Below are 27,479 nucleotides of genomic sequence, written 5' to 3' on the forward strand. Positions count from 1 at the left end.
ACAATATGATACTGTACTGGCCTGCAGTCACGACCCTTATCTCTCTCTCTCTCTCTCTCTCTCTCTCTCACTCTCTCTCATCTCACTCTCTCTCACTCACTCACTCACTCACTCACTCACTCACTCTCTCTCTCTCTCTCTCCTCCTCACTCACTCACTCTCTCTCTCTCTCTCTCTCTCTCTCTCTCTCTCTCTCTCTCTCTCTCTCACTCTCTCTCTCTCTCTCTCTCTCTCTCCCTCTCTCTCCCCCTCCCCTCCTCTCTCTCCCCCTTTCTCTCTCTCTCTCTTTCTCTCTCTCTCTCTCTCTCTTTCTCTCTCTCTCTCTTTCCCCTCTGTCTCTACCCTCCTCGCTCTCTACTCTCCTCTCTTGCTGTCTCTCCTCTTTCTCTATCTTTCTAAATACAATAAAGATAATTATTCCTAATAATTCTAATCTATATAAATAAAAATGGAAATGTTCGTTTGTGCATAACCGCTAATCTCCGAAAATTCTTCACCGATTATTTTGAAATTTTCACACAACGTTCCATTTGCATCCGAGCAGGTTTTTATATACATACTATATAGATGTCACATCTGTGACGGTAAAAAAAACATGCATTTTCTGAAAAACTGTGTTTTTCATGTGAGGGAAATCTTCGAAACCTCTTTACCTGTGGGAAATTTTTACCCACTATATCTTAGTGCCAAATGCATTAAGCATTTGGCACTGAGTTTTCCCATATAACAGGGCTCGATGAAAGTGCACTGGGGGTCCAACACTATCTCATTGCCTGGGAGAGGATTGGAGTTCTGGTTGGTTAAATACCCCAGAATTCCTACCACTCTTATGGCTTTGAAGTATGGTGTAGTGGATACAGCGAGCAACTGCCACGTTGTTGGCCAGTGTTCGAGTCCCCTGGTGGGTTGAGTGTCTAAAAAGTTATAAACTTCAGCTACTGGAATAGGGTAGTCTGTGCATTATATATAGACTACCCTATACCAGTAGCTGAAGTTTATAACTTTTTAGACACTCAACCCACCAGGGGACTCGAACACTGGCCAACAAGGTGGCAGTTGCACGCTGTATCCACTACACCATACTTCAAAGCCATAAGAGGGGTAGGAATTCTGGGGTATTTAACCAACCAGAACTCCAATCCTCTCCCAGGCAATGAGTTAGTGTAGGACCCCCGATGCTCTTTCATCGAGCCCTGTTATATGGGAAAACTCAGTGCCAAATGCTTAATGCACAGACTACCCTATTCCAGTAGCTGAAGTTTATAACTTTTTAATATATAATATATATATAATTTTAATAATTGTATATATATATATATATATATATATATATATATATATATATATATATATATATATATATGTCGTACCTAGTAGCCAGAACGCAACGCACTTCTCAGCCTACTATGCAAGGCCCGATTTGCCTAATAAGCCAAGTTTTGCTGAATTGGTATATTTTCTCTAATTTTTCTCTTATGAAATGATAAAGCGACCCATTTCATTATGTATGAGGTCAATTTATTTTTATTGGAGTTAAAATTAACGTAGATATATGACCGAACCTAACCAACCCTACCTAACCTAACCTAACCTATCTTTATAGGTTAGGTTAGGTTAGGTAGCCAAAAAAGTTAGGTTAGGTTAGGTTAGGTAGGTTAGGTAGTCGAAAAAACATTAATTCATGAAAACTTGGCTTGTTAGGCAAATCGGGCCTTGCATAGTAGGCCAAGAAGTGCATTCTGGCTACTAGGTATGACATATATATATATATATATATATATATATATATATATATATATATATATATATATATATATATATATATATCCTTGAACATATAAATTAAATTAACAATTGCTTGCTTAGTTATCCTTAATTTATCATATAAGTTTATCTAATTGAATACAATCTTTAAAGGACAGACCAGAGGCAGATTAACGGGGTCCGGAGAAGAAGGAGACAAGTGAGAGGGGCAGTCAAGAACATCAGAAATAGGGGGGGGGGGCGGTAGAAACCAGGGAGCACACCTCAGCAAGGGCAGAAACCGAGAGGGAATCGGGGGCTAAAGAAACCTCCATAGCCGGGATAGGGGGTCGACCACCAAAATGGGAAGGGACGTAGCGATAGAGTCAGAGGGGGAGGGGCGAGGAAGAAAGTGATGTTTTCTTACCCCCTGGGAAGTAGGAAGGAGAGGAGCCAGGCTTACGTTTCTGATTCAAAGAGACAGGTGTTCCAGCAACAGCGTATTGGGCGACAGACTCAATGGTCTCAACAGGAAAAGAAGAACGGGGGCAAACAACATGAAGATTGCTGGGAGGATGATGGACAGGCGGCGTGGAGGGCCAAAAAACTGGGGGGAGGGTTGGAAAGAATTATCGGGGGGGGGGGGAGAAGAAGACACAGGAGACATGGCGGACTGGGTAGGAAAGGAGGAAACTCCAGATGGAGAACCAAGAGGGAGATCATTCGGGACAGAACGTAAAGGAATAGGGAAGGAAGTGGTGGGCGTGTCCGGGTCCAAGGCCTGGAAACGGGTATGTGACTGAGGAAGGTGGGAAGGATGAGTTGAGGTAGAACACAACACGCGAGCATAAGCAACCCGTTCTCACACTTTCGTATAGTCAATATTGACTTATTAAATACGTGCATATGTGACATACTAAACAAACTAGTTTACCTTCAAAAGCTTCATAGAAAACACCGACCTTACCTAACCTTCTTAGTATGTTAAGATAAGCATCTTATTGCTTCGTAATTGCAATTATTACTTAACCTATTATAGGTATAAGTTAATTAATAATTGTAATTACGAAGCAATAAGATGTTTATCTTTACATACTAAGAAGGTTAGGTAAGGTCGGTGTTTTCTATGAAGCTTTTCAAGGTAAACTAGTATGTTTAGTATGTCACATTTTCACGTTTTTAATAAGTCAATATTGACATAAGAGAGTGCGAGAACGGGTTGGCATAAGATACACCAGTGAAAGGGTGAAAGGGCTTGGGCGTCTCTTTTCAGCAAAAGTCAAACGATTCCGGTGTTTCAAGTTGAGGACGGCTTCCTCAAGCTTGTAGTGTATACACGTGTGGAAGAAGGTAGGGTGGACCTCACCGCAATTGAGGCAGCGAGCCTGGGGAGGAGAGCAATCTGTCTTAGAGCGGTCATCGCCCCCACACATGGGGCATAGAGAGACAAGACTTCATCATTTGTGGACACCGTGCCCAAACTTCCCGCACTTATTACAAAGTCTAGGAGAGGGGATGTACTCCTAAACGGAGCACCTGACACCAACAAGAATGATAAAGGGCGGAAGGGTCCTGCTATTGAAGGTGATTTTCACAACTTGAAGGAGCTAATGACGACAACCACGAGGGGGTCGAGTGAACGTGTCCACCTGGAGGACAGGATGGCCTTGGGCTTTGAGGATATGTTTAATATCCTCATAGCAGTCTTTTAGGTCCCGAACGCCAGTTGCTACATGGTGTGGGAAGAGAAAAGTGCCAACACTGGCATTTAACAGAATGTTTTTGTTAAATCTCTGAATACTGTATGTTAGACATTAAGTCACTGCACATTCTCTCATGTGTATTATACATATATAAAATGCTAAACTGTAATGCCAATCCTGACCTCAAAAGCTTCATAGAAGGTTGTAACAGAACCCATGAGCACCACACCAGAAATAAATACAGTTTTGATATTCCTAGAGTACGACTTAATCAAACTAGAAATACTCTACAAATCAAGGGACCCAGATTGTGGAATGACCTTCCCAACCATGTTAAAGACTGTACCTCTCTCAACCAGTTTAAGATAAAAACGAAGCTATACCTAATAAATTCCCTGTAACCTACCTTACCTCTCTATTGTCAACCAATGTCTGTTTTTTTTAAAGAGCGCTGTTTGTCGACAGAATTGTATTTATGCTGCTGTTTACACTTTGGCAAATCATAGTTGATGACAGCTACCTCTGACTTGGACAAACAATCCTCACTTAATTGAACATTTATATGTTCCACTGAACATTTAGTACCGAACTTAATTTGTTCAGATCTTCTGGGAATTCACTAGAGCGGGATTCGTTAGAGTAAGGATGCACTGTATATACATAGTGTTGCAAGGTGGGTCTTGACCCCAGATCAACCGACCTGGCGTAATCACTGGAGTATCTCAGCACCCTCCACTCAGAGCTGATGAGGTCTTGTTCATCCCACTGTTCACCAACAGGGTAGAGTTCCATCACCGAACTCAGCCTTGCCCCTGTAGAGAGTGAGGTAACTCGATTACTCCCCAGTTTCCTTGCTGGGGTGTCTATGGACACTGAAACTCAGGGTTTACCTAGATCGAGCTGCCTGACATAAAGGCTAAATTCAAGGTTGCTAACTTGACTCGCTCTGCTCTGCGGCCAAGTAATACTTTAACTCAGTATTGGGTTTAAATCCTCCAGTCTAGTACCTTCACGATAATGGTTTGATGCACAGTAATTCTCTCACAACAACACAATAAAGAGAATGGAGAGGGGAGTAAGTAAACATGCTAATAAAATCGATAGATTTACTCAATATAGTCTACACTGACAATAGGCAAAAACTCCCTCAAATCCATTGAATGGTAACATTCCTGAACCGTCTGAGACTATCTCGCCAACACTGGTATCACTTTACATAAATAGACATTATAAGAAAGCCTCTTTAATAGTTCATAGACTTTAAACCATTGCCTAAGGCACTCCACGATATAATCACTGGTACCTCCTATTTAATATATTACTGCAATAAGTCCAGTGTCAAATCATACGTAATTCAAGGTTATCACACCCTTCATGTACAACCTTACCTAACACAAGGGGGAAAATTATCTACCTTATCATCCGATACTGCAGGTCGTAAATTCTGCTTCGCAATGATAGGTTCTTTGTAGATCCACAATCAGATTGTCTGCTTCCTCATTCCTCATCGTGCGTTGCTCCTTCACCAGATATCTTCCCCTGGATGACATGTTGAGACTGCTGTAGTCTTGCTTCTCCAGACTAACACACTCAACATAATGGTCCGCTGCCTCACACGCAGACTCGTTGCTGGGTAGATGATTGTTGAGTTTCTGCAGACCAGGACTGCTACCAATTCGGCCCCACATAGCTTACGACGTGCATAGCCATCTGAAATGGCCTACACTCCTCCTAGTGTCACTTCATGAAGTTCTCAGGTCACTGCCGCCACCTAGCACCTGGTGTCATCTTCACACCAGCAAAGCTCTGCCCAAAATACTCCCACAGGAGATGACAGTTCTTCCTCATTGTTGATACACGTCAGCTAGCCGAACTGTACCCTCTGGAGGCCTATACGTTTCCCCAGCAGGTGAGCTCACGAGCGCACACCCACTCAGCTCGACATCCCAGTAGTTAGTCTGCTTTGCTTTTGCGCCTTCAGGCAAAGGCACCTTAAGTCATGCAACATCAACCCCAGGATGCAACGCCATTGGTCAACTTCACCAAGCCCCCACCACTGAGCAATCACAGTGCAGCTGGTGCAGCTCCCAAAATGCACTGGGATCCTCGCCCTTGGGCAGCAAAGCCCTCCTCTCTCTGAATCTCGCTCTGCCATATTTATCATGGATAAGATGCTTGAAGCCTTATACCAAATGAACAAAAATTGCAATTTCTCACAAATGCCACATCAGTCTTTCTCCTAAGGGTATAAAATCAACTCACAATTTTTTCTTGTTATGTACAACCATGGAGTCATGACTTTTATATGTGGGAACAGGGGAATACAGGACTCAATTCCATAACAATATATAAGCCTAATCTTAAAATTGCACATAGCACACATTTTCCTGAAATGTATATATGGGACAATCACTTATTTGCTGCTGTTAAAAGTTTAGTGCCATCTCCATGGCTGCCCTAATCTGCTCAATGTTCAGAGACATCAATGTTGGTGATGTTGCCAAACAATGGTCTTAATTTTTTTATTAAGGCCCTAGAAGGAAATTGAGGGGCTGGATTTTGTTCAAGACCAGGGGGAGGGGGTACTGGAGGCCTCAGGAAGCAAATGTAAGCTATATGTATGTGCTGAATTATTTTAAATATTTTAAATCTCTAAATCATAATATATATATATATGTTGTACCTAGTAGCCAGAACGTCGAACTCGGCCTGCTATGCAAGGCCCGATTTGCCTAATAAGCCAAGTTTTCCTGAATTAATATATTTTCTCTAATTTTTTTCTTATGAAATGATAAAGCTACCCATTTCATTATGTATGAGGTCAATTTTTTTTTATTGGAGTTAAAATTAACATAGATATATGACCGAACCTAACCATCCCTACCTAACCTATCTTTATAGGTTAGGTTAGGTTAGGAAGCCAAAAAAGTTAGGTTAGGTAGCCAAAAAAGTTAGGTTAGGTTAGGTAGGTTAGGTAGTCGAAAAACAATTCATGAAAACTTGGCTTATTAGGCAAATCGGGCCTTGCACAGTAGGCTGAGAAGTGCATTCTAGCTACTGTACTAGGTACGACATATATATATATATATATAAGGGGTACCACCTCTGGTGCAAGTTTAGGGGCCCATAGCCTCGGAGAAGAAAATAAAGAGTACTCAATGAAGACCTTGTGGATCCTCACTGAACACTTTGATATTTTCTTCTCCTACCACCCCTATTCTTGAAGAACTGCATAGATTTTATGTGTAGTTTTATGTAATGTATTAACACCTTTACATAGAAAATGTTATATATATATATATATATATATATATATATATATATATATATATATCGTACCTAGTAGCCAGAACGAACTTCTCAGCCTACTATGCAAGGCCCGATTTGCCTAATAAGCCAAGTTTTCATGAATTAATTGTTTTTCGACTACCTAACCTAACCTAACTTTTTCGGCTACCTAACCTATAAAGATAGGTTAGGTTAGGTTAGGTAGGGTTGGTTAGGTTCAGTCATATATCTACGTTAATTTTAACTCCAATAAAAAACAATTGACCTCATACATAATAAAATGGGTAGCTTTATCATTTCATAAGAAAAAAATTAGAGAAAATATATTAATTCAGTAAAACTTGGCTTATTAGGCAAATCGGGCCTTGCATTGTAGGCAGAGAAGTGCGTTCTGGCTACTAGGTACGACATATATATATATATATATATATATATATATATATATATATATATATATATATATATATATATATATATATATATATATATGTCGTACCTAGTAGCCAGAATGCACTTCTCAGCCTACTATGCAAGGCCCGATTTGCCTAATAAGCCAAGTTTTCCTGAATTAATATATTTTCTCTAATTTTTTTCTTATGAAATGATAAAGCTACCTATTTCATTATGTATGAGGTCAATTTTTTTTATTGGAGTTAAAATTAACGTAGATATATGACCGAACCTAACCAACCCTACCTAACCTAACCTAACCTATCTTTATAGGTTAGGTTAGGTTAGGTAGCCGAAAAAGTTAGGTTAGGTTAGGTAGGTTAGGTAGTCGAAAAACAATTAATTCATGAAAACTTGGCTTATTAGGCAAATTGGGCCTTGCATAGTAGGCTGAGAAGTGCGTTCTGGCTACTAGGTACAACATATATATATATATATATATATATATATATATAATTTGTGCTTGCCAAGACTAATGACATATGACTTCTTGGAAGAAACATTCCTACTGGGATAGCTGTCTATTAATCATCATGCATTGCTTTACATGCCAACTTCAAACTATTAAGGAAATTCTACACAAGACAAGACACCATCACAGTGAGTTGTCATTACAGTTGTGAGATAATGTCTCTTCTCTTCTCCACCAAGAATACCAAACTCAGCAACAATTTCTTCTTTTCCCACATGATGCCAGCCATCATCATCCACATTTCTGTTGTATTCCAGTGACAATTTATCCAACACCTGTAAAGTAGAACTATTTTAGTAATAATATTGTTAATGAATTGAAAAATCAATTGAATGTGTCATTACACAATCACCTTGATGATGGTCCAGGACGAACCGAAGCGTCATCATCTCTTCATCTTCTAGTGTGTGGTTTGGTCAACGTGTCATTACAAACCCTGAGTACAGAACTGCATAGATTTTATGTGTAGTTTTATGTAATGTATTAACACCTCCTTTACATAGAAAATGTTTCATAAGGGCATCCCCTCCTCATAATCTATATAGATGTACTGATGCTACATCCAGTACTGATGTTAAGGACTATCTTACAGGTAACTATCCACAGTCTCTGTACCTAAAGCCTACTAATTCCACTGACGTTAATGAGATAATCCTTTCCCTTAAAACCAAGTCTAGTGCCCTTGAGGAGATACCAACTTTAATTTACAAAAAAGCCTCCAGATCTTTAGCCCCTGCTATTGCATTGCTCTTCAACAAGTCACTTGAACTCCAAACCTTTCCAGATATTCTAAAAAAAGCGAGAGTAACCCCTGTCCACAAATGTGGTGATCTCACAGATGTTAACAAATACAGACCTATATCAATCCTGTCTAACTTGTCAAAAATATTTGAAAAACTAATCTACAAGCAGGAGGCCTGGTCGACGACCGGGCCGCGGGGACGCTAAGCCCCGGAAGCACCTCAAGGTAAGCAGCTTTACTCTTATCTAGCTAAACACAATATACTTAGCTCTTGTCAATATGGCTTCAGACCCCCCAAAAAACACTAACGATGCACTCATTAGTATGATTAACTTGATTCATGCAGCTCTTGATAAAAATGAGTTCCCTGTTGGGTTATTTGTGGACCTGCGTAAGGCTTTTGACACTGTCAACCACCAAAACCTTCTTCTTAAATTACATCATTATGGAGTCAGAGGACACTCCCTGCAATACCTCAAATCTTACCTTACTGACAGGCTCCAGTATGTTTCTGTGAATAATTCAATTTCTCCCACCCTACCCATCAACATCGGTGTTCCTCAGAGCAGCATACTTGGCCCTCTCCTCTTTCTCATCTACATTAATGACCTTCCAAATGCCTCCCAACACCTCAAACCAATTCTATTTGCTGATGACAAAACCTTCATTTACTCCAGTCCTGACCCCCTTGCTCTAAATGCCACAGTAAATACTGAGCTAAATAAAGTCCATCTTTGGCTAACTGCCAACAAACTCATCCTTAACATTGACAAAACTTTCTATATTCTGTTTGGCAATAAATCCTGTAATCAAATAAATCTTAGAATAAACAATACCCAAATTTGTAACAAAATAGATGGCAAATTCCTTGGCGTTCTCATTGACAACAAGCTGAATTTCCAGGGACACATTCTAAATATATAAAAAAACCAGCATTGAATGTAATGAAACACCATTTTCTGGGTGAGTCTCGGAGGCTCCTCGGAGCTATCCAGGCTGAATGGATATGTATACCTTTCTGGCATCAGTCAAAGTGCTAGGAGTTCTTGCCTACCGGGGACCTCGAGCCAGAACCTGGCCCCCTCAGAGAGGCACGAGGAGCACTGGCCTATAGAAACCCCTTTGTGATTGGGATCATTCTATGTCTGCCATCGACCGGGACAGGCACCCAGAAAGGTAGGCGCCCCAAAACAAACCCTTATTCTGGTGAAATTATTGCTACCGACAGCCGAACGAGTGGACAAAACTCCCCAAGCAAAATTATCAAACTAGCATGACGTCATCACGTCGCCGTGCCACCGTCTGCGCAACCCCCCCCCCTCCTCCCCGAGAGGGGGAAGGGGAAGCCCCAGACCCTCCACGCCAGCAATCCAACTGGCAGTTCTTAGGCTGGATGTCAAATACGCGAAAAACGTCGCCGACCGGAGGGAGGGCGGGATGCCAGGGAGCCTCCAGGACTCACCCAGAAAATGGTGTTTCATTACATTCAACGCTGGTTTTCTGGGGGGAACCCCGTCGGGTCCCCGGAGCTACCTCCCCAAAGATAAGTAAAAACAGGGAAGGAACCGGGAGGCAGATACCACACGTCCTAACTGAACAACCAAAACCAGAGACAAAACAAAGACCAAAACGAGAAGAAAAAGACCACCCAGGCCAATGACCAGGACGGCCCCAAAACTCAAGAGCAGGCCAGAGGGAAACAACGCCCAGGACAGCAAGTGGAATGGAGCAGAAGGAACTGCAACACTGAACGCAAGCAGGAGCAGCTCTGCCAGCACCACCCAACATGAGGTGACTGGGACAATCCCAGACGACGGTCCCAGAACAACCCCAAAGGGAAGACAAGCCAACCCTATCAAAGACCGAAGGACCCTTCGCAATGATAGGAAAACCACACACTGTCCCCGAGACGAAACACGCAGGTGGGAGACCAATAACCTGGTCCCAATAACCTGGGACCTGTGTTCAGATTCGCAAAACGCGAAGCTAAAAACAGCAACCCCGCAACCCAAAGGAGCAACATAACCAGCTCCAGCAGGGAAGAATGAGACACGCATCCCTGTGGCATCCAAGAGGATAACTACCGAGGACGAGAAACCGCAGGAAAGCAAACACACCCGGTCCGGAAAAGGAACAAAGAAAAACCGAAACCAGGACCGGAACCCAGCAAACCCAGTTCCAAGAAAAGGAACCAGGAAGGCAGGAGTGGCAGATCGAAAAGTCCACACTCCTCCCCACAGACAGCGCAACCCGAAGCCTGCAGAAAACCACACAGAAATCGCAGGAACTCGGTACCAAAACGGAACACCAGAGAAGTCCAAAAGCAGGACGTGGAACATGGACAGAGGCCCACCGGAGCACCAAACAGGATAACCAAGAAGCACTGACCCAGACACACAAAAAAGTGTAGCATGGGGAGGAAAAACGGAAATAAGTAAGGAAACCACGAATACGGCCCAAGGAGCGGCCGGAAAGTAACGCACATGACCAACCACAAAATGTGAAGAGGAGTGCGTACATACCTGAGGGACCTTACGGACAGCAGTGTGCAGTCAGGCACCGAAGATAGGCAAGGAAAGTGTCCAGACAGGGAAAAAACCCCGGGGTCGACAACGAAAACAAAAACACCAAAATGCGGGGCAGAGCCCCACAGGACAACAAAGAACAAAAGATGGACAAAAAAGGCACTAAAGACACATGCAAGGTGACCAAACACCACACCAAACACCTCAGTCAGGAGCCATCGACGCAATCCCGCCAAGCGGGGAAGAGTAAACAACGATGGAACAGTGAACAAGTGTGGCGGAGTGAGTAGAGTATCCCAAGAAGATACTCGCTCCAAACGTATAAGCCTAACCAGAGAAGCAAAGCTCTCCAAAGCACCAACGATGGAACTCAAACCATTCCGTACGTCCAAGGAAAAGTCCTGCCAACCTGTGGAGAACTGTGAGGCGGCGCCCAAGCATATAACCAGCAGAGTAGCAGAGAATAACTAGACTACCTGCAAGTGTGGTCTAGAACAGACATTCGAGACACCGTACCGACACTCAGAGCGCCCAACCCGCACCATTGCCCGCCAAAATATCACCCGCAACTACTGAATACGCAACCAAAGATAAGTAGTTCCTTAGTGTTTGTGTTTATTGACCAATCCCCACGAAACAATAGAAACTGGGATAGTGGCATAAGCCACCCTTGCGACACATTGTGGGCACAAAACAACGGGCATAAAAGGGATAAGCGCAGAATCAGGAAAGACCGGAGGAATGACCTGCACTGTAATAGGCCCGGTGACGTGCAGAACCAATTACCACGTAACGTGGTGGTGGGGCCCCACGATTGGTGCAAGGGCGGGTTGGACATGTATGTGAGTCGGAATGGATGGTAAGAAACAGTAGCAACCTCGCACGGGCCAATAGGCCCTCTGCAGGTCCACTGTACTTATGTCCGTATGTTTGTACGCACAAGGAGACACAGACACTAAAAGAACCTGATTAATGTCAGAAGGGAAAGGAAGCAAAAAGCACCAAAAAGCCATGTGGAGGAGGCAGAAGCCACCCACAGGAGCAAACGGGAAGACAGAGCCCAGAAGGCTCAGGAAACTGCACAACCATCAACTGACAGAAGCGGGACCCAAGAGCCAGAGCCAACCCCCGCCAGCACAACTAGGCAAGCACCCCACCAAAAGTGAGAACCAGCACTAGGCCGACAGAAGCGCCAGACAAGACAACCTCACCTGCAGAGCAGACACAAGACCGTGCCACAACACAGGCGAGCCAAGTAACATACCAGGAGCAGCGCTAAAGGTGTGCCCGAAAGCCATGCATACTCGATGCAGTAGGCATAGTATGTACCCTTACCTGAAGAAAGTGCGAGGTCAAAGGAGAAATACGGCCAGAGGTGCGCGCCCTGCAGAAGACGAAGCAGTACAGAGGGAGAACAAAGTGACACCCCCAGATATAAATCCAAAACACCCTCAGCATCCAGAGGGCCACGACTGGAGGGAGAAACGAGCAAGAAGCTGTAGAAAATCCACGAGAAACAGAGCGAACACACGAGCATACCGCCCGTAAACAAAACGCACACCGCGGCCCCAACACACGAGGTACGAAACGCACCACCCGTTTCGTGGTGGTGTATTTGTGTGGTGCACCACACAGCCCACCGGGAGGCATGGCTCGTACACCAGGCGGACACACAAATTGTACACACAACGTACAGACATCGTACAAACACCAGGAAGGTGTGCGGAACGAAGACAAAAAACGCCGAAACTGGAAGTAGAGACGACGCGAAAACAAAACAAGGCGAAGACGAAGCAAAAGAAAACAGATGATGGAAGGGAACCAACAAGGCTGACAGAAGACCCGATGGAAACCACATCGAAAATCAACAGACGTTCCAATAATATTGGAAGGTACGAAGAGACTCGCGAACCAACGAGAACGCTTTGCCCGAAACGCTTTGCGTAATAGTGGCTTCAGGCATTGCATGCACCAGCCCCATCTACAAATCCATCACTCTTTGTAAAATCTCTAGTACGCATGTACCTTACCTAAATAAACAATTATATTTATTATTTATTTAGAACCACGACAAGCACCCCTGACCAAGGAACTTGCAGGTACAATGATACGAAACGGTTGAGGCACTATGTACTAAGCCAAGATAGAAATCCATCAATGTTTGTTTCACACCTTGTATGGATGTACCTTACCTGAACACTTTTTTTTTTTTGAACAGCATCGTGACATAAGAGCGAAAAGGGTAAGGAAAAGGGGTGAAACACACCCCCAGGAACGACGGGACTGACGAACCCGAAGGAATACAGAACTGAACCCAGAGAGGGGTATACCCGAAAACAACAGGAACACAGAGGGAAGGAACAACCCCACTGAGGAACTGCCAGCCCCACACCAAAGGTACAAGGACCCAAGAGGGGCAAACGGGGCCGAGGCCCCCCAGGCAACCCCTCCCTAACCCCGGGAACCTCTATGGCATGACCCAGGGCTGAGCCGCACGCCCAAAGCCCCAGCTTAACAAGGAAAAGCCGGGGCAGCCGTGCAAACACTAATGAAGGGAGCCCACTGGTCAGACCCATACGGCACGGCTGGAGGAACCGACTCGAATGCCTCCGCCGACACCCCGGAAGAGGAAAACCCCCGAGACCGCCCGAGTCTCAACCCAACCAGACACCGCCCCAACCCCGAAACCCGCCTATGGTTCGGAGCAGGAAGCAAGGGAGGAAGTGAGTAGAACAGAAGGGGAGGAACAAGAAGCGGAAGGAGCCAGAGCCGAAGCGACCCCCACCCCCAAGTCCAGACCCCAACCACCAAAACGGGGCAGCCTCGGGGCATCCGGGGCCGCAAACCAAGAGCGTTGCAGCAACACACACCCAGCAAGCAACGCCGCAGCCGCCTGCACCCGATTATCAAGACCAGTGGCCTGGGTGAAGAAGAGCGCGTACCGACAACAATCATCGGACGACTCCGGGTCACAAGAACAAGGACCCAACAGGCACCATGGCGGAGGCACAACCGGTGAGTGTCACCCTGAGACAAGGGGACAGATCAACCGTCAACTTGCAGGACGCGAGGGGGACTCCGGGGACACACCTAGAGGACCACGGAGCCCCCGTGGGGTTTCCCAGGGCCCTTAGCCTTTGGTACACGCTAAGGGAAGCCCAGGCAGGGTACCGCGAACCGGCGCCGAAATCTACCAACAAACTGCTAAAGCTGAACCCCTGGGACGTGTCCACTCACGGGGGCCAAGCGGGGAGTATCGCCAACAGAAGAATTCGAAAGAAAATCACCTAGAACAGGAAGGGGGACCATAGTAAAGGCAGACCCCCACCAGGCAAAAACAAAAACAAAAGAACAACCCCGCAAGAGGACAACATACCCAGGCAGAACAGAGCCGGCCGCTGTTAATGGTGAAAACTAGCTGTGCAGTACCCCGCGCCCCTACCAGTGACGAAAACTACCACCTACCCAGAGACAAACCAGGGGAACAAAACCCCAGCTGACTCCGAGGGCGGCCCAGTACCGAACAGTAAAGGACACAGCGGAGGTAGAGCCCAAGTTGACTTGTGGAAGGTGGCCCCAAGCCCCAAGGGCAGTACTTACAGGGCACCTAGGGAAGATAGCCCTAGGCACATGCAGCTCGAGTACCGTGGAATCTTACTCCTGGCTCACACCCCACCGGTAGAGACAGTCCACACCACAAGACACAGAACTGAAACAAAAACCGGAGCCAGGGGCACTCGACCAGCCAGTAATACCATCAGCCAAGAACTTCCAGTTGGATCGCCGGCGTGGAGGGTTTGGGGCTCCCCCTTCCCCCTCTCGGGGAGGGGGGGGGTTGCGCAGACGGTGGCGCGCCGACGTGATGACGTCATGCTAGTTTGATTATTTTTGTTTGGGGAGTTTTGTCCACTCGTTCGGCTTTCGGTAGCAATAATTTCACCAGAATAGGGGTTTGTTTTGGGGCGCCTACCTTTCTGGGTGCCTGTCCCGGTTGATGGCAGACATAGAATGCTCCCAATCACAAAGGGATTTCTATAGGCCATTGCTCCTCGTGCCTCTCTGAGGGGGCCAGGTTCTGGCTCGTGGTCCCCGGTAGGCAAGAACTCCTAGCACTTTGACTGATGCCAGAAAGTTATACATATCCATTCAGCCTGGATAGCTCCGGGGAGCCGACGGGGCTCCCTCCAGAAAAAGTTTCAAAAACTGTTGGCATTCTTTCTAAGATCAGATATTATGTGCCCCGCCCTGCCCTGGTGACTCTCTATTACTCCCTCATCTATCCATATCTCAACTATGGTATTTGTGCTTGGGGTTCTACTACCCAAAAACATTTACGTCCTCTAATTACTCAACACAAAGCTGCTATTAGGACAATATCCAACTCTGGCCCCAGACATCACTCGGTACCCCTACTCAAAACTCTGAATATGTTAGATATTAAGTCACTGCACATTCTCTCATGTGTATTATACATACATAAAACGCTGAACTGTAATGCCAATCCTGACCTCAAAAGCTTCATTGAAGGTTGTAACAGAACCCATGAGCACCACACCAGAAACAAACTACAGTTTTGATATTCCAAGAGTACGACTTAATCAAACTAGAAATGCTCTACAAATCAAGGGACCCAGAATGTGGAATGATCTTCCCATTCATGTTAAAGACTGTACCTCTCTCAACCAGTTTGAGATAAAAATGAAGCACTACCTAATAAATTCCTTGTAACCTACCTTACCCCTCTATTGTCAACCCATGTCTGCTTTTTTAAACAATGCTGTTTGTCGACCTAATTGTATTTGTGCTGCTTTTTCAGCCATCTTCCCCCTTTTTTATTTTTTTTTTATTTGTTCTCAACACATTTTACTCTTTATACTCAATTAGTATTAAGTTTTAGTCATTAATGTTTTCCCTGCCCGAAACGCTTTGCGTAATAGTGGCTTTAGGCATTGTATGTACTAGCTCTATCTATAAATCTAACCATTTTTGTAAAATCTCTTGTATGTATGTACCTTACCTGAATAAACACTTATTTATTTATTTATGTGACAGAAATTAGGTCAGGTGCAGGAGTAGGCCTGTATATTAAAGAAGAACTGGCAAGCACAGAGCTCCTGAACTCAACCAATGAGGTGGTAGAGGTACTTGGAATCAAGGTAGAAAACATAAATCTAATTATTATTTTAACCCTTAAACCGCACAATACATATATAGATGATTTCAGTAACAAAAACAAAACCGCGCAATATATTAATAGCTGCTTTCATGTCTAGCGCTATAATTTAAATGCCCCGCTGTTACGGTCAGAGCAATAAGACCCCCCATATTTATATCTTAACCCTTAAAGTGCGCATCACGTCATATGAAGTGTAAATCGTTTTACCAGTCAACTGCGCTTCACGTCATATGACGATTATGGGTACCGTGCACGATTTGAATGGCCCGCGGTGTAGCTGGGGGTCCCATACGCTGCCCAGGGGCTATAGTAAACAGCGGCCATTTTGAAAAAAATTCCCGCTCACGAACCGAAGGCATGGGAGGCCTCAGTTTAGCGAGAGTCACCATGGCGAGCGCACGGTCAAACGCCTCACGGGCACGCACCACTCAATCCCTCACCCCAGAGCAAATAGCCCACGAATTATTCTCTGAAGGTGAAGAAAGTGTGTTTGATGATTCAGACAACGATGAGGATTATACACAGTTGTCGGGTGATAGTAGCAGCAGCAGTGAGAGTGACAATGCTCGCCATGCCATGGCGAGGCCTCTACGCTCACCCATGCATCCTCGGCCAGTTTCTACCCCAATTCTACCACGACCTCACAGTTCCTGTGGATATTTTCTGTTTGAGGGTGACAAGTCAGAGGGAGGTGACTCCTTTTCTGGGTTTAGTGACTCAGATCATAGTTTTATTGAGCCTGTGGCTGGTACCAGTGGTGTAACTGGGCGAGAAATTGTCGCGTCAGCAGCATCTCGCCCAGCCAAGTACCACCGCATGGCACCACATGAGGGACCAAGACCCTCGTGTTCACGTGCATCCACCTCACGTGCATCCACCTCAAGTGCACCCACCTCACGTGCACGCAGCGGCCGTGCTTCTCGCAGATGGTATTCAGCTCCTGGTCGCCGGTATGCATCGCTTCCTCGCCGTCTTTCCTCTGCATCTCGCAGGACACCTGGTGTACTTGAGTGGAGTGATGGTGACGATTTTATTCCTAATATTCCTCACTTTGACGATAAAGATGTAGGGATTACAAACCTTTTCCCTAATCAAGGTGAGGACATGGCTGAGATGGAATATTTTACAGCATTCTATGATGAACCACTCATGGAATACATTGTACACCAAACGAACCTGCATGCTGCTTACCTGATTGAGAGGCAAATCACAGAATTTTCACGACTGCAGTGTTGGAAAAATACCACAGTTGTGGAAATGTATGTGTTTTTGGCACTCTGTTGATGAAGCACTGTCACAAACATGCAATAAGTGACTATTGGAGCAAGGACCATACAATACCAACACCTTTATTCGGGAAATATATGTCACGAGACAGGTTTCAGATACTCCTCAGGTGTCTACATTTTGGAAGTGTTCAGGACCGAACACCTGATGATAGACTGTAGCGAGTGAGGCACTACATGAACGATGTTATTGGAAAATTCAGAGATTTTTACGTACCAGCACAGAAGCTGTTGGTTGATGAATCTCTCGTACTTTTCAAGGGACGTGTTCCATTCAAACAGTACATTCCCTCAAAACGAAACCGATTTGGCCTGAAATTTTTTGTTCTTTGTGATTGTGAGACATGATACGTGTTACACATGATTCTGTACTCGGCTAGTGATTTGGACATTCCCGGTAACGACGAACATGGATTCTCGGGGAGTGTAGTGAAGACCATCATGGCTCCGTGGATGAACAAGGGACACATTTTATACACGGATAATTACTATACAAGTCCCTTGCTAGCTCGGTTTTTGCTAGAAAATAGAACCGGATTGGTTGGTACAGTAAAGCCACAACGAAGGGAAATGCCTGTGTTTGACAACGACATTGCAGTTGGTGAGTGTCAGAGAAGGAAAAGTGATAACATTCTGTCAGTTCGGTGGAAAGACAAAAGAGAGGTGAACTTGTTGACAACAATTCATGATGGAACAATGGTGAACAGTGGGAAAGTGAACCATAAAACAAATGCACCACTATATAAGCCAGACTGTGTTTTAGACTATAATATCAACATGCGGTTGATTGATAAATCAGACATGATGATTGGCACTGCAGAGTGTGTGCGGAAGACATGTAGGTGGACGAAAAAAGTGTTCTTCCATCTTGTGGACATGAGCATGCTGAACTGTTTCAACATGTACCTTGTGAGAACTGGACGTAAGCCCACTTTCCGTGACTTTGTATTTGATGCTGCAATACAGTTATTAGGAAAATTTGCAAAAGATGTCCCAGGTATTCAGCGGCCCATCATAAAGCCACTGTTGCAGCATGCTGGTACTCCACGCCTCGCTCACACTGAAGGCTTCCTAGCACACAGACTCAAGTATTTGCCACCAGCTGGGAAGCGTGCAATAGCCCAACGTGATTGCTTGGTGTGTAAAACAACGACATGTAGAGACAAGAAACGGAAGCTTGTGCAAACATGGTGTTAAACGTGTGGTATCCCATTATGTGCTGTCGACTGCTTCAATGACTACCACAGTCTAGAAAACTTCTAAGTGTGCTTCAAAGTGTGTATAGCGTGTGCGAGTGTGTAAATATGTAAACATATAAGCAGATAGCGTGTGCGTGTGTGTAAATATATACAAATATAAGCAGAACATACAATATAATAGACTGTAATGACATATTATATTGCCGTAATTGAAAACATTTGTGTGCGCCTGTGTATACTCAAATATGCAACAATTATTGATACAAAATATGTTCAAACAGTATTTGAAACACAATTAGTGAAAAAAAATTGGATAAAATGCGCCTAGACATTGTAAATAAATAGCGCGAAAATATATTTGTGGCAACTCTGGCTGTTTGAGGACCGCGCGCAACACCTCTGGGACGTGTACTGCATGAGCGAACATGCAGATTGTGACGTCATCACTGAGCTTTCCGGCTCTATTGCAACAAAAGTAAGTACAATAGAATTTTTTTTATTTTTCCCGTGATCAGTGAACAGAACTTAACAGATTAGCAAAAAAAAAAATTTTTTTTTTTCAAAATGACATGCGCCTGTGGGGATGGCAGGATATTAGACCCCGAGCATGTTAAGGGTTAAGGGAGTAACTCAGGTCACACCCGAGACCAAAAGTCATGTAGAACCCCAAGAAGAGGGGAACATGACAGAGACATTCTGTCCCAAGAAAATGGGAGGAATAACGGAGAAGAGCACCCACCTACAGGATGGAACTAACCGACTCAAGGGACAAGGAACCGAGCCCGGGGAGGAGCCGACGCCCAAAAACTCATACTGTGAGGAGGCAGGAAAAACCTCACTCTGCATAACCGCAAGCCCCGCCTAGAGGGTAGAAAAAACCCCGCGGGGTTCAACGGGGCCCTAGGCCCCCCAAGGCAGCCTCTCCTCAGCCCCAGGAACCCATACGGCACGCCCCGGGGCCAAGCCATCCCCCCAAAGCCCCGGCCTCACAAGGAAAAACCAAGGCAGTTGCGAAAATACTAAGGAAGGGAGCCCACTGGCAGACTCTTACAACACAGCTGGAGGAACAGGCTCGAATGCCCCTGTCGCTACTCTGGAAGGGAAATTCCCCGAGATTGCCCGAGTCTCAAAACCAACGACCCCGCCCCGAACCCACAGACAGTAAGGATCCGGATGCAGGTAAGAAGAGGGAAGTAGAGTAGATCACAACAGGGGAAAGACAAGGGGACATGGAAGGAACCGAAGCAGCCAACACCCCAAAGCCCCAACACCAACCAAAATGGGGCAGCCTCGGGGATTCCTGGGAGCAAACAACTGAGAGCGTTGCCACCATCGAAGCTCATCGTGTAATGCCCGTGCTGCCTGCACCCGCAAAGTCAGCATAAGACTGGGTAACCGAGCCACAACAAGCAACAAAACTTGCAGGACTCCGGGCCGTAGGTGTCACCAACCCCACGGGCAGCAGATGGAGGCAAAGACAGAGAGAGTCACCCTGAGATAAGGGGTGAGAGCAATCCTCAAACTCGCTGGAAGTGAGGGGGCACTCTGGGGTCACATCCATCGGACCCGCACACCCCCAGGGGTTTCCCAGGGCCCTGAGCATTTACTCTAATAGGACTCGTGCTCAGGTAATCCCAGGCAGGGAACTGCTAACAGGCGCCCAAAGCTAACAAACAACCTTCTAAGAACTGAACTCCCGGGACATGTACGCTCTTGGGGACCTAGCAGGGGGAACCACTGGAAGAAGGAAGAATACTCAGTACACAGGGGACACAGGAGGCAAGAACAAAGGCAGACCCCCCCACCAGGCAGATAAACAAAAAGAAAAGAAAACCTTGTAAGAGGGCAGCGTACCCAGGCAAAACAGAGCCTGCCGCCATGATTGGTGAAAACAAGCTGTGCAGCACTCTGCGCCCCACCAGTGCAAAACTCCCCCTTACCTTAACCCTCAAACCGCGCATATCATATATAAATGATATCAGTGACAAAACCGAAACCGCGCACATCATTTATATATGATTTCGTGTCTAGCGCTATAATTTAAACGCCTCGTCCTGGGATAGGGGCAGCTATAGTACAGCCACGACCGATAGTTTCAGATGCCACCTAGAAAAAAAATCCAGGCCAACATTCTTGGGTGTTACAGCGTCAGTATTGAGCAAGCCACCAAGGCTGGCGCACGCAGCACGAGCTCACAGCACCGCTGTTCAGCTTGTGACCACAGCATCGCCTACAAATACCATAATATAAATGATACTGCTATTATTTAGCAGTGATAGTATTACTGAAGCCCCCTGACTGTGATAAAACTGACCAGGATTCTGATAATAGCAGGATTGTGGTGATATTTAGCGCTGTGCTCCATGGAGGGAGGAGTAAGGCTGTGGGAGGGAGGGTGGTGGCGTCGTCTTCTGACTGTGTGTGGCCACCATTTATTGACTGCACTCACCATACCAGCTTAGTGGTTCGCCATGGTGAACACAAATGTAGATACTTATATATAACGTGTGTATAGTGTGAGATAACAGCGAGAGGAGTAGGTTGGGAGCCGCCATTTTGGTGAGGGAGGAGCGTCGTCTGCACGACTTGGCATGGTGTTTACTGATGGCCACTATGGTCTTTGGGCACCATACCAGCTTATTTGTTCAGGTATAGTGAATAAAACAGGTAGATACTTATATATAATGTGTGTATATAGCGTAATAACACCACAAACAATATTGTTGGATGACAAATATTAGTGCGTCTGACCTTGAGGGCGGCCGCCGATCAGCTGACTGTGTGAGTAGCTACGTCTTATGGCCTTCACTCACCATACAAGCTTAGATGTACAGTTATGGTGAACAAAACATGTAAATACGTATATATAACGTCTGTGTATAGTGAATAAATACAAAAGAGTATTGTGGGAGGTGAATGAGGGTGAGTGAGGTGGTGTTGAGGGAGGGAGTGGCAGTGAGTGGCTCGCTGGTGTTTGGTGTTTCACTCCTCGTTGCTTTTTGACTCACAAGACCAACTTAGTAGTTCGTTATGGTGTACAAAACAAGCAAATACTTACATATAACCTGTGTATATAGTGTAACAACAGCAAAACTATTTGTTTATTGTTTTATGAACATAATAATTGAATCACTAGTATGCACACCATAATTTTGAGTACAGCGATGGTTCACACATTTTATAATATAAATATACCACAATTCATTGTATGGAATAATATTACTGCAAAAAAACTAAGAAAAAATCAATCGGAGACATTGAAATAATTAGGTAATAATATATTTGTGGCAACTGCCGTCTGACAGCTCGGGCGGAGTAGACCTCGTCTGGCGAAGGCTCTGCCAACGCCCCTTTTTTGCCACACTTCCCTACCCTATTGCGGCTAAAATATGCCACCTACGATTTTTGTGTTATTTTTTCCGTGATCAGGGAACAAAAATGAACACTTCTATAAGACGAAAGAATTTTTTGGAATTTTTTTTTTTTTGTTGCGCCTGTGGGTGTGAATTCCATTTGGGCCCCTAGCGGTTTGAGGGTTAAGGCCAACAAGGGAGACAGAACACCTGAACACACAAAGGGCGGCCGAAAACCAAGCAGTAAACGGCCTAGCAGAAGCAGAACCCAAGGAACTTGTGGAAGGTGGCCCCAAGCCCCAAGGGCAGTACTTACAGGGCACCTAGGGAAGGAAACCCTAGGCACATGCAGCCCGAGTACTGGAGAATCACTCCCGGCTCACGCACCACCTAAAAGACAGTCACCACACTCTAGGTACAGTGCTGAAACAACCACCGGAGCCGGAGCACATGACCTCAGCCTTTAGCATCAGCCGAAGAACTGATGGTGGATAGCCTGTGTGGTAGGTCTGGGGCTCCCCCTTCCCCCTCCCGGGGAGAGGGGAGCTGCACAGACAGCGGCACGGCGACGTGTGACGTCATGATCGTTTGCTCATTTCTTTTAGGGGAGTTCTATCCACCTGTTCGGCTTGTGGTAGCAATTTTCACCAGAATGGGGGTTTGTTTTGGGGCACTTACCTTTTTGGGTGCCTGACCCGGTCGATGGCAGACATAGAATGCTTCCAACCACACGGGGGTTTCTATAGGCTATTGCTCCCCTTGCCTCTCTGAGGGGGCCAGGTTCTGGCTCGAGGTCCCCAGTAGACCCATAGAACTCCATACACATGACTGATGCCAAAGTCTGACATTAGCATATCAGCCTGGATAAGCTCCGGGTAGTCGAAGGGGCTCCTCCCAGAAAAAACCCAGTGTTGAATGTAATGAAATGCCATTTTCTGAGGCGAAGAGGTCCACCTCCGGGTGCCCGAACGTCTGGCAGAGCCAACTGAAGTAGTCGGCGTCGACCATCCATTCCGTTTAGAGGGGAACAGGGGAACGAAGCAGGACAGGCCATCCGCCAGGACATTGGGCACCCCCCCGGACGTGAACCGCCAGGAGAGCCAAACCCCGAGAACTCAGCAGACGAGTTACCCGAAGCGACCAAACCCAATGAGCCAAGGACCGCATCGAACCCCCTCGGTTCGGAATAATTCTAATTATTTCTTATTCTTAATAATTCTTCCTCGGAAGAAGGAATAATTTAAATAGGGAGATTGAAGAAATCGAGCGGAAATTAAAACACTCATATGAAACTGAAGAAAGGCAGTTAGAACAGAAAGCAATTCAGGAAATATAGAAAAATCCAAAATATTTCTTCTCATATGCGAAATCAAAAGCAAAAACCACTGCCAGTATTGGACCTATTCGTATAAGTGAAGGTACATACACGGAGGATGACAAAGAAATTAGTGAAATCCTAAAAAAGCAGTAAGAGGACATGTTTAGCACTCCAATAAACAACATGAAGGTGGAAGATATAGACAATTTCTTTATGCGGGATATTCAAACCCCTGTAAATATAACTGATATAAACACGAGTGCACTAAATTTTGTAAAAGAAATTGAAAACATGCCCATGCACTCGGCCCCAGGTCCAGACTCATGGAATTCAATATTTATAAAGAAATGCAAAGTGCCTGTAGCACAGGCACTCAGTATAGTGTGGAGGAAGAGCTTGGACACGGGGGAGATACCAGATGCACTTAAAGTAGCAGACATAGCCCCTCTACACAAGGGAGGGAGCAAAGCATTGGCAAAGAATTATAGACCAGTTGCACTAATATCGCACATCATAAAAGTATTTGAGAGAGTGATTAGGAATCAGGTCACCAATTTCATGGAGACCAATGACCTTCACAACCCGGGCCAACATGGATTTCGAGCGGGAAGATCGTGCCTCTCACAGCTACTTGAGCACTACGACAAAGTCACTGAGGCATTAGAAGAAAAACAGAATGCTGATGTGATATACACGGACTTCGCAAAGGCTTTCGATAAATGTGACCATGGCATGATAGCACACAAAATGAAGTCAATGGGAATAACCGGTAAAGTAGGACGCTGGATACTCAGTTTTTTGTCAAACAGGACTCAGCGAGTAACGGTCAACCATATAAAATCTAGTCCAAGTGCAGTGAAAAGCTCTGTACCCCAGGGTACAGTCCTTGCACCGCTGCTTTTCCTTATTCTCATATCAGATATAGACAAAAATACAAGTCACAGCTTCGTATCATCCTTTGCAGATGACATAAAAATCAGTATGAAAATTACCTCGGCTGAGGACATTGAAAAACTTCAAGCTGATATTAATAAAGTTTTCGACTGGGCATCAGAAAATAACATGATGTTTAACAGTGATAAATTCCAGGTACTCGGGTACGGTAAAAATGAGGACCTTAAACATAATACAGAGTACAAAACACAATCAAATGTACCCATAGTAGGAAAACAGCATGTAAAGGATTTGGGAATAATAATGTCTGACGACCTAACGTTTAAGGAGTATAACCAAGCAAATATTGCGACAGCCAGAAAAATGATAGGATGGATTACGAGAACTTTCAAATCCCGGGATCCCATCACAATGGTTGTACTCTTCAAGTCACTTGTGTTGTCCCGTCTTGAGTACTGCTCAGTACTCACTTCCCCCTTCAGAGCAGGAAAGATTGCTGAAATAGAGGGAATACAGAGAACATATACGGCACGCATAGACGCAATAAAGCACCTAAATTATTGGGATCGTCTCAAAGCCCTCCAAATGTACTCACTAGAAAGAAGACGAGAGAGATATCAAATAATATACACCTGGAAGATACTGGAGGGCCAAGTACCAAATCTACACAGTAAAATAACAACGTACTGGAGTGAACGATATGGAAGAAAATGTAGAATAGAACCAGTGAAGAGCAGAGGTGCCATAGGCACAATCAGAGAACACTGTATAAACATCAGAGGTCCGCGGTTGTTCAACGTCCTCCCAGCAAGCATAAGAAATATTGCCGGAACAACCGTGGACATTTTCAAGAGGAAACTAGATTTATTCCTCCAAGGAGTGCCGGACCAACCGGGCTGTGGTGGGTATGTGGGCCTGCGGGCCGCTCCAAGCAACAGCCTGGTGGACCAAACTCTCACAAGTCAAGCCTGGCCTCGGGCCGGGCTTGGGGAGTAGAAGAACTCCCAGAACCCCATCAACCAGGTATCAACCAGGTTCAGGCAATGAATCACCAGGAAGCAGTCCGAATGGATCCGGATCATCGATCCGTGAGTGAACTGAACCCTCCGAAGCGCAAACCACACCGCCGCGAACTCCTGCACCGTGCTGTTAACTCGACGGAAGGACGGACCCCACCGCCCATGGCCGGCTTGGTGAGCACTGGTCACAAAGCCCCAACCGAGAGACGATGCCTCCGTGAACACATCGAGCGAGGGCTCGGGTAGGCGCCAAGGCACAGAACCCCGAAAAACCCGAAGAGGAAGCCGGCAACGCAGCTGCCGACACAAGGCTCCTGGGGGGACGAACCCAGCAATCGCGAGAGAGGCAGAAGGGATGTCCCCAAAGGAACCAGAACAGCCGACGAAGCCAAACCCAACTCGGCGGGTAGACCAACATCGCAAAGTCTAGGCTCCCGCACAGACCCTTGAGAAATTGCGGGGTGACCCGGGAGCCCCCCAGAAACAAGCACAGGCATGACCGCAGCCGAAGGAGAGACGCCGGAGGAAGAGACAAGGAAGCAGTCCAAGAGTCCAACACAAGACCCAGCCAGAACTGAACCTGGGAGGGAACCCAGATGGGACTTCCTCCAGTTTACCAGGAACCAGAACCCGGCAAGCTTGGAAAGCACCAAATTCCTGGTGAGCAGACACGCGAACTGACTGGGAGCCCAAACCAGCCAGTCGTCGAGGTAAGCCAACACTTAAACTCCTAACAGACGCAGATGGGCCACTACGACCCGGGTAAGGCGTGTGAACAGGCGAGGTGCCAGATTCAACCCGAACGGGAGACAATGAAAACTGTAACTCTGACGCCCCAAAACTAAACCAAGCCAGTCCCGGAACCCCAGATGAATAGGGACATGCCAATACACGTCCTTGAGGTTCAGGGACACCATCCAAGCGCCCGGCTCCAACAGAAGTCAGACCTAGGACAAAGTGGTCATCCAAATCGAGGGGCAAGAAACCCAAGGGTTCAGACGGGACAAGTCCAGAATGAACAGCAGGTCCGCACAGTCCTGTTTCAGAACTGGGAACAGGCGAGAAACCCACCTGAGAGACGTCGTTGTTTCAACCACGCCCAAGCGCACCCACTCCAAGATGACCCAACAGAGCGCAGGAGAGGAAGCCTGCCTCGTCAACCCCAAACCCCCTAAAGGAGGAGGAGCCACCCAATGCCACCCTTAGAGAAATGACCCAAAAACCCCACAAATTGTGAGACTAGGCGTGAGCGAACAGAGCAAGCCTCACCCCACCGCCCCGTCAATGGAGTGAACCACGAAAGGGCCGCCGCCTCTTATGAGAACCCGACCTGTGCATAGAGCGAACACCACGCTGACCAGGTGCAGGCGGGACCACATGCGGCACCAGCATCGAACCCAACACCTGTGGCCGACCCCGACGGACGGAACCGCAAGCCCTGGCACGACCCTGCCGGGAAGGGGTCGTGCCAGGGGCCACAGTGTAACCACAGAGGCCTCAAAAAGCAGAGGACAAAAAGGAGAAGACAACCTAAGAACCAGGGCTCATGCGGATTCCAAGGAGGAAGCGAGTACAGCCTTTCGACACGCGCAACGTGCAGCAAAAAAACTGCAGCAACGCCTCTTGCAGGATCGGCGCAAACAGCTTCAAAAGAGCAGACGACACACGAACAACCGAGACTAAGGCGCCAGACCCAGGAACAGCCTCAAGCACCTCTACATCCTCCGCAAGCCAATCCAAAGACAGTTCCAGGAGGGAAAAGAAATGTATGACTGAAGCTAAAAAGACACGAGTGCGTAAGTCCTTAGCCGCAAGCGCAGTCTACAGGGAAGGACCCTGCATATGATGATGAACTGCACCAATATCCCGCAAAAGGGCAGGAGTGAAAAGGCACTCATGAAGATGTGTAAAATTGCCCCCAGGTAAACCTGAACCACCATCAACGCTTCGCGCCACTCAAACGTGCGGGTCCGACAGAACGAGTTCCAAGCATCCAACGAAAACAAGGGGCAGTCTGCAAGCCAGGACGACCCCGGAACCTCAAAATGCACCCTGTAAGGACATGATACCGCTGTTACTCACCCTCCGAGAACTCTACCTTCAAGACATCAACCCTCAAGAACTCAACCTTCAAGAAATCTACCCCAGCGTGTCAACACCCCTGCTCTTCACTCATCTGATGAATCGGATGAGGACGTATCTGTCGGTACACCATCACCCCCAAGGAAAGATCACCTCCAAGCATCAACACGAACCGTGACCACCAAGACCGACAAGCCCAAAAAAAAGAACAACGATCAAAGTTTGGTGA

General features: G+C 46.1%; 1 protein-coding gene across 3 annotated transcripts in view; it reads right to left on the reverse strand.

Annotated features, from left to right (window-relative positions):
* Positions 1-7,610: 7,610 nt before the first annotated feature.
* LOC123754081 (uncharacterized) overlaps positions 7,611-27,479 on the reverse strand; it is a 419,143-nt gene continuing 399,274 nt past the window's right edge. For all 3 annotated transcript variants that reach the window (XM_045736239.2, XM_045736241.2, XM_045736238.2), the window contains one exon: positions 7,611-7,931. In XM_045736239.2, the coding sequence (XP_045592195.2) occupies positions 7,749-7,931 (183 nt within the window). In that variant the 3' untranslated portion in view covers positions 7,611-7,748. The remainder of the gene's footprint in view (positions 7,932-27,479) is intronic.

Source organism: Procambarus clarkii, chromosome 6 (assembly GCF_040958095.1).
Source record: "Procambarus clarkii isolate CNS0578487 chromosome 6, FALCON_Pclarkii_2.0, whole genome shotgun sequence".
Lineage (NCBI taxonomy): Eukaryota > Metazoa > Arthropoda > Malacostraca > Decapoda > Cambaridae > Procambarus > Procambarus clarkii.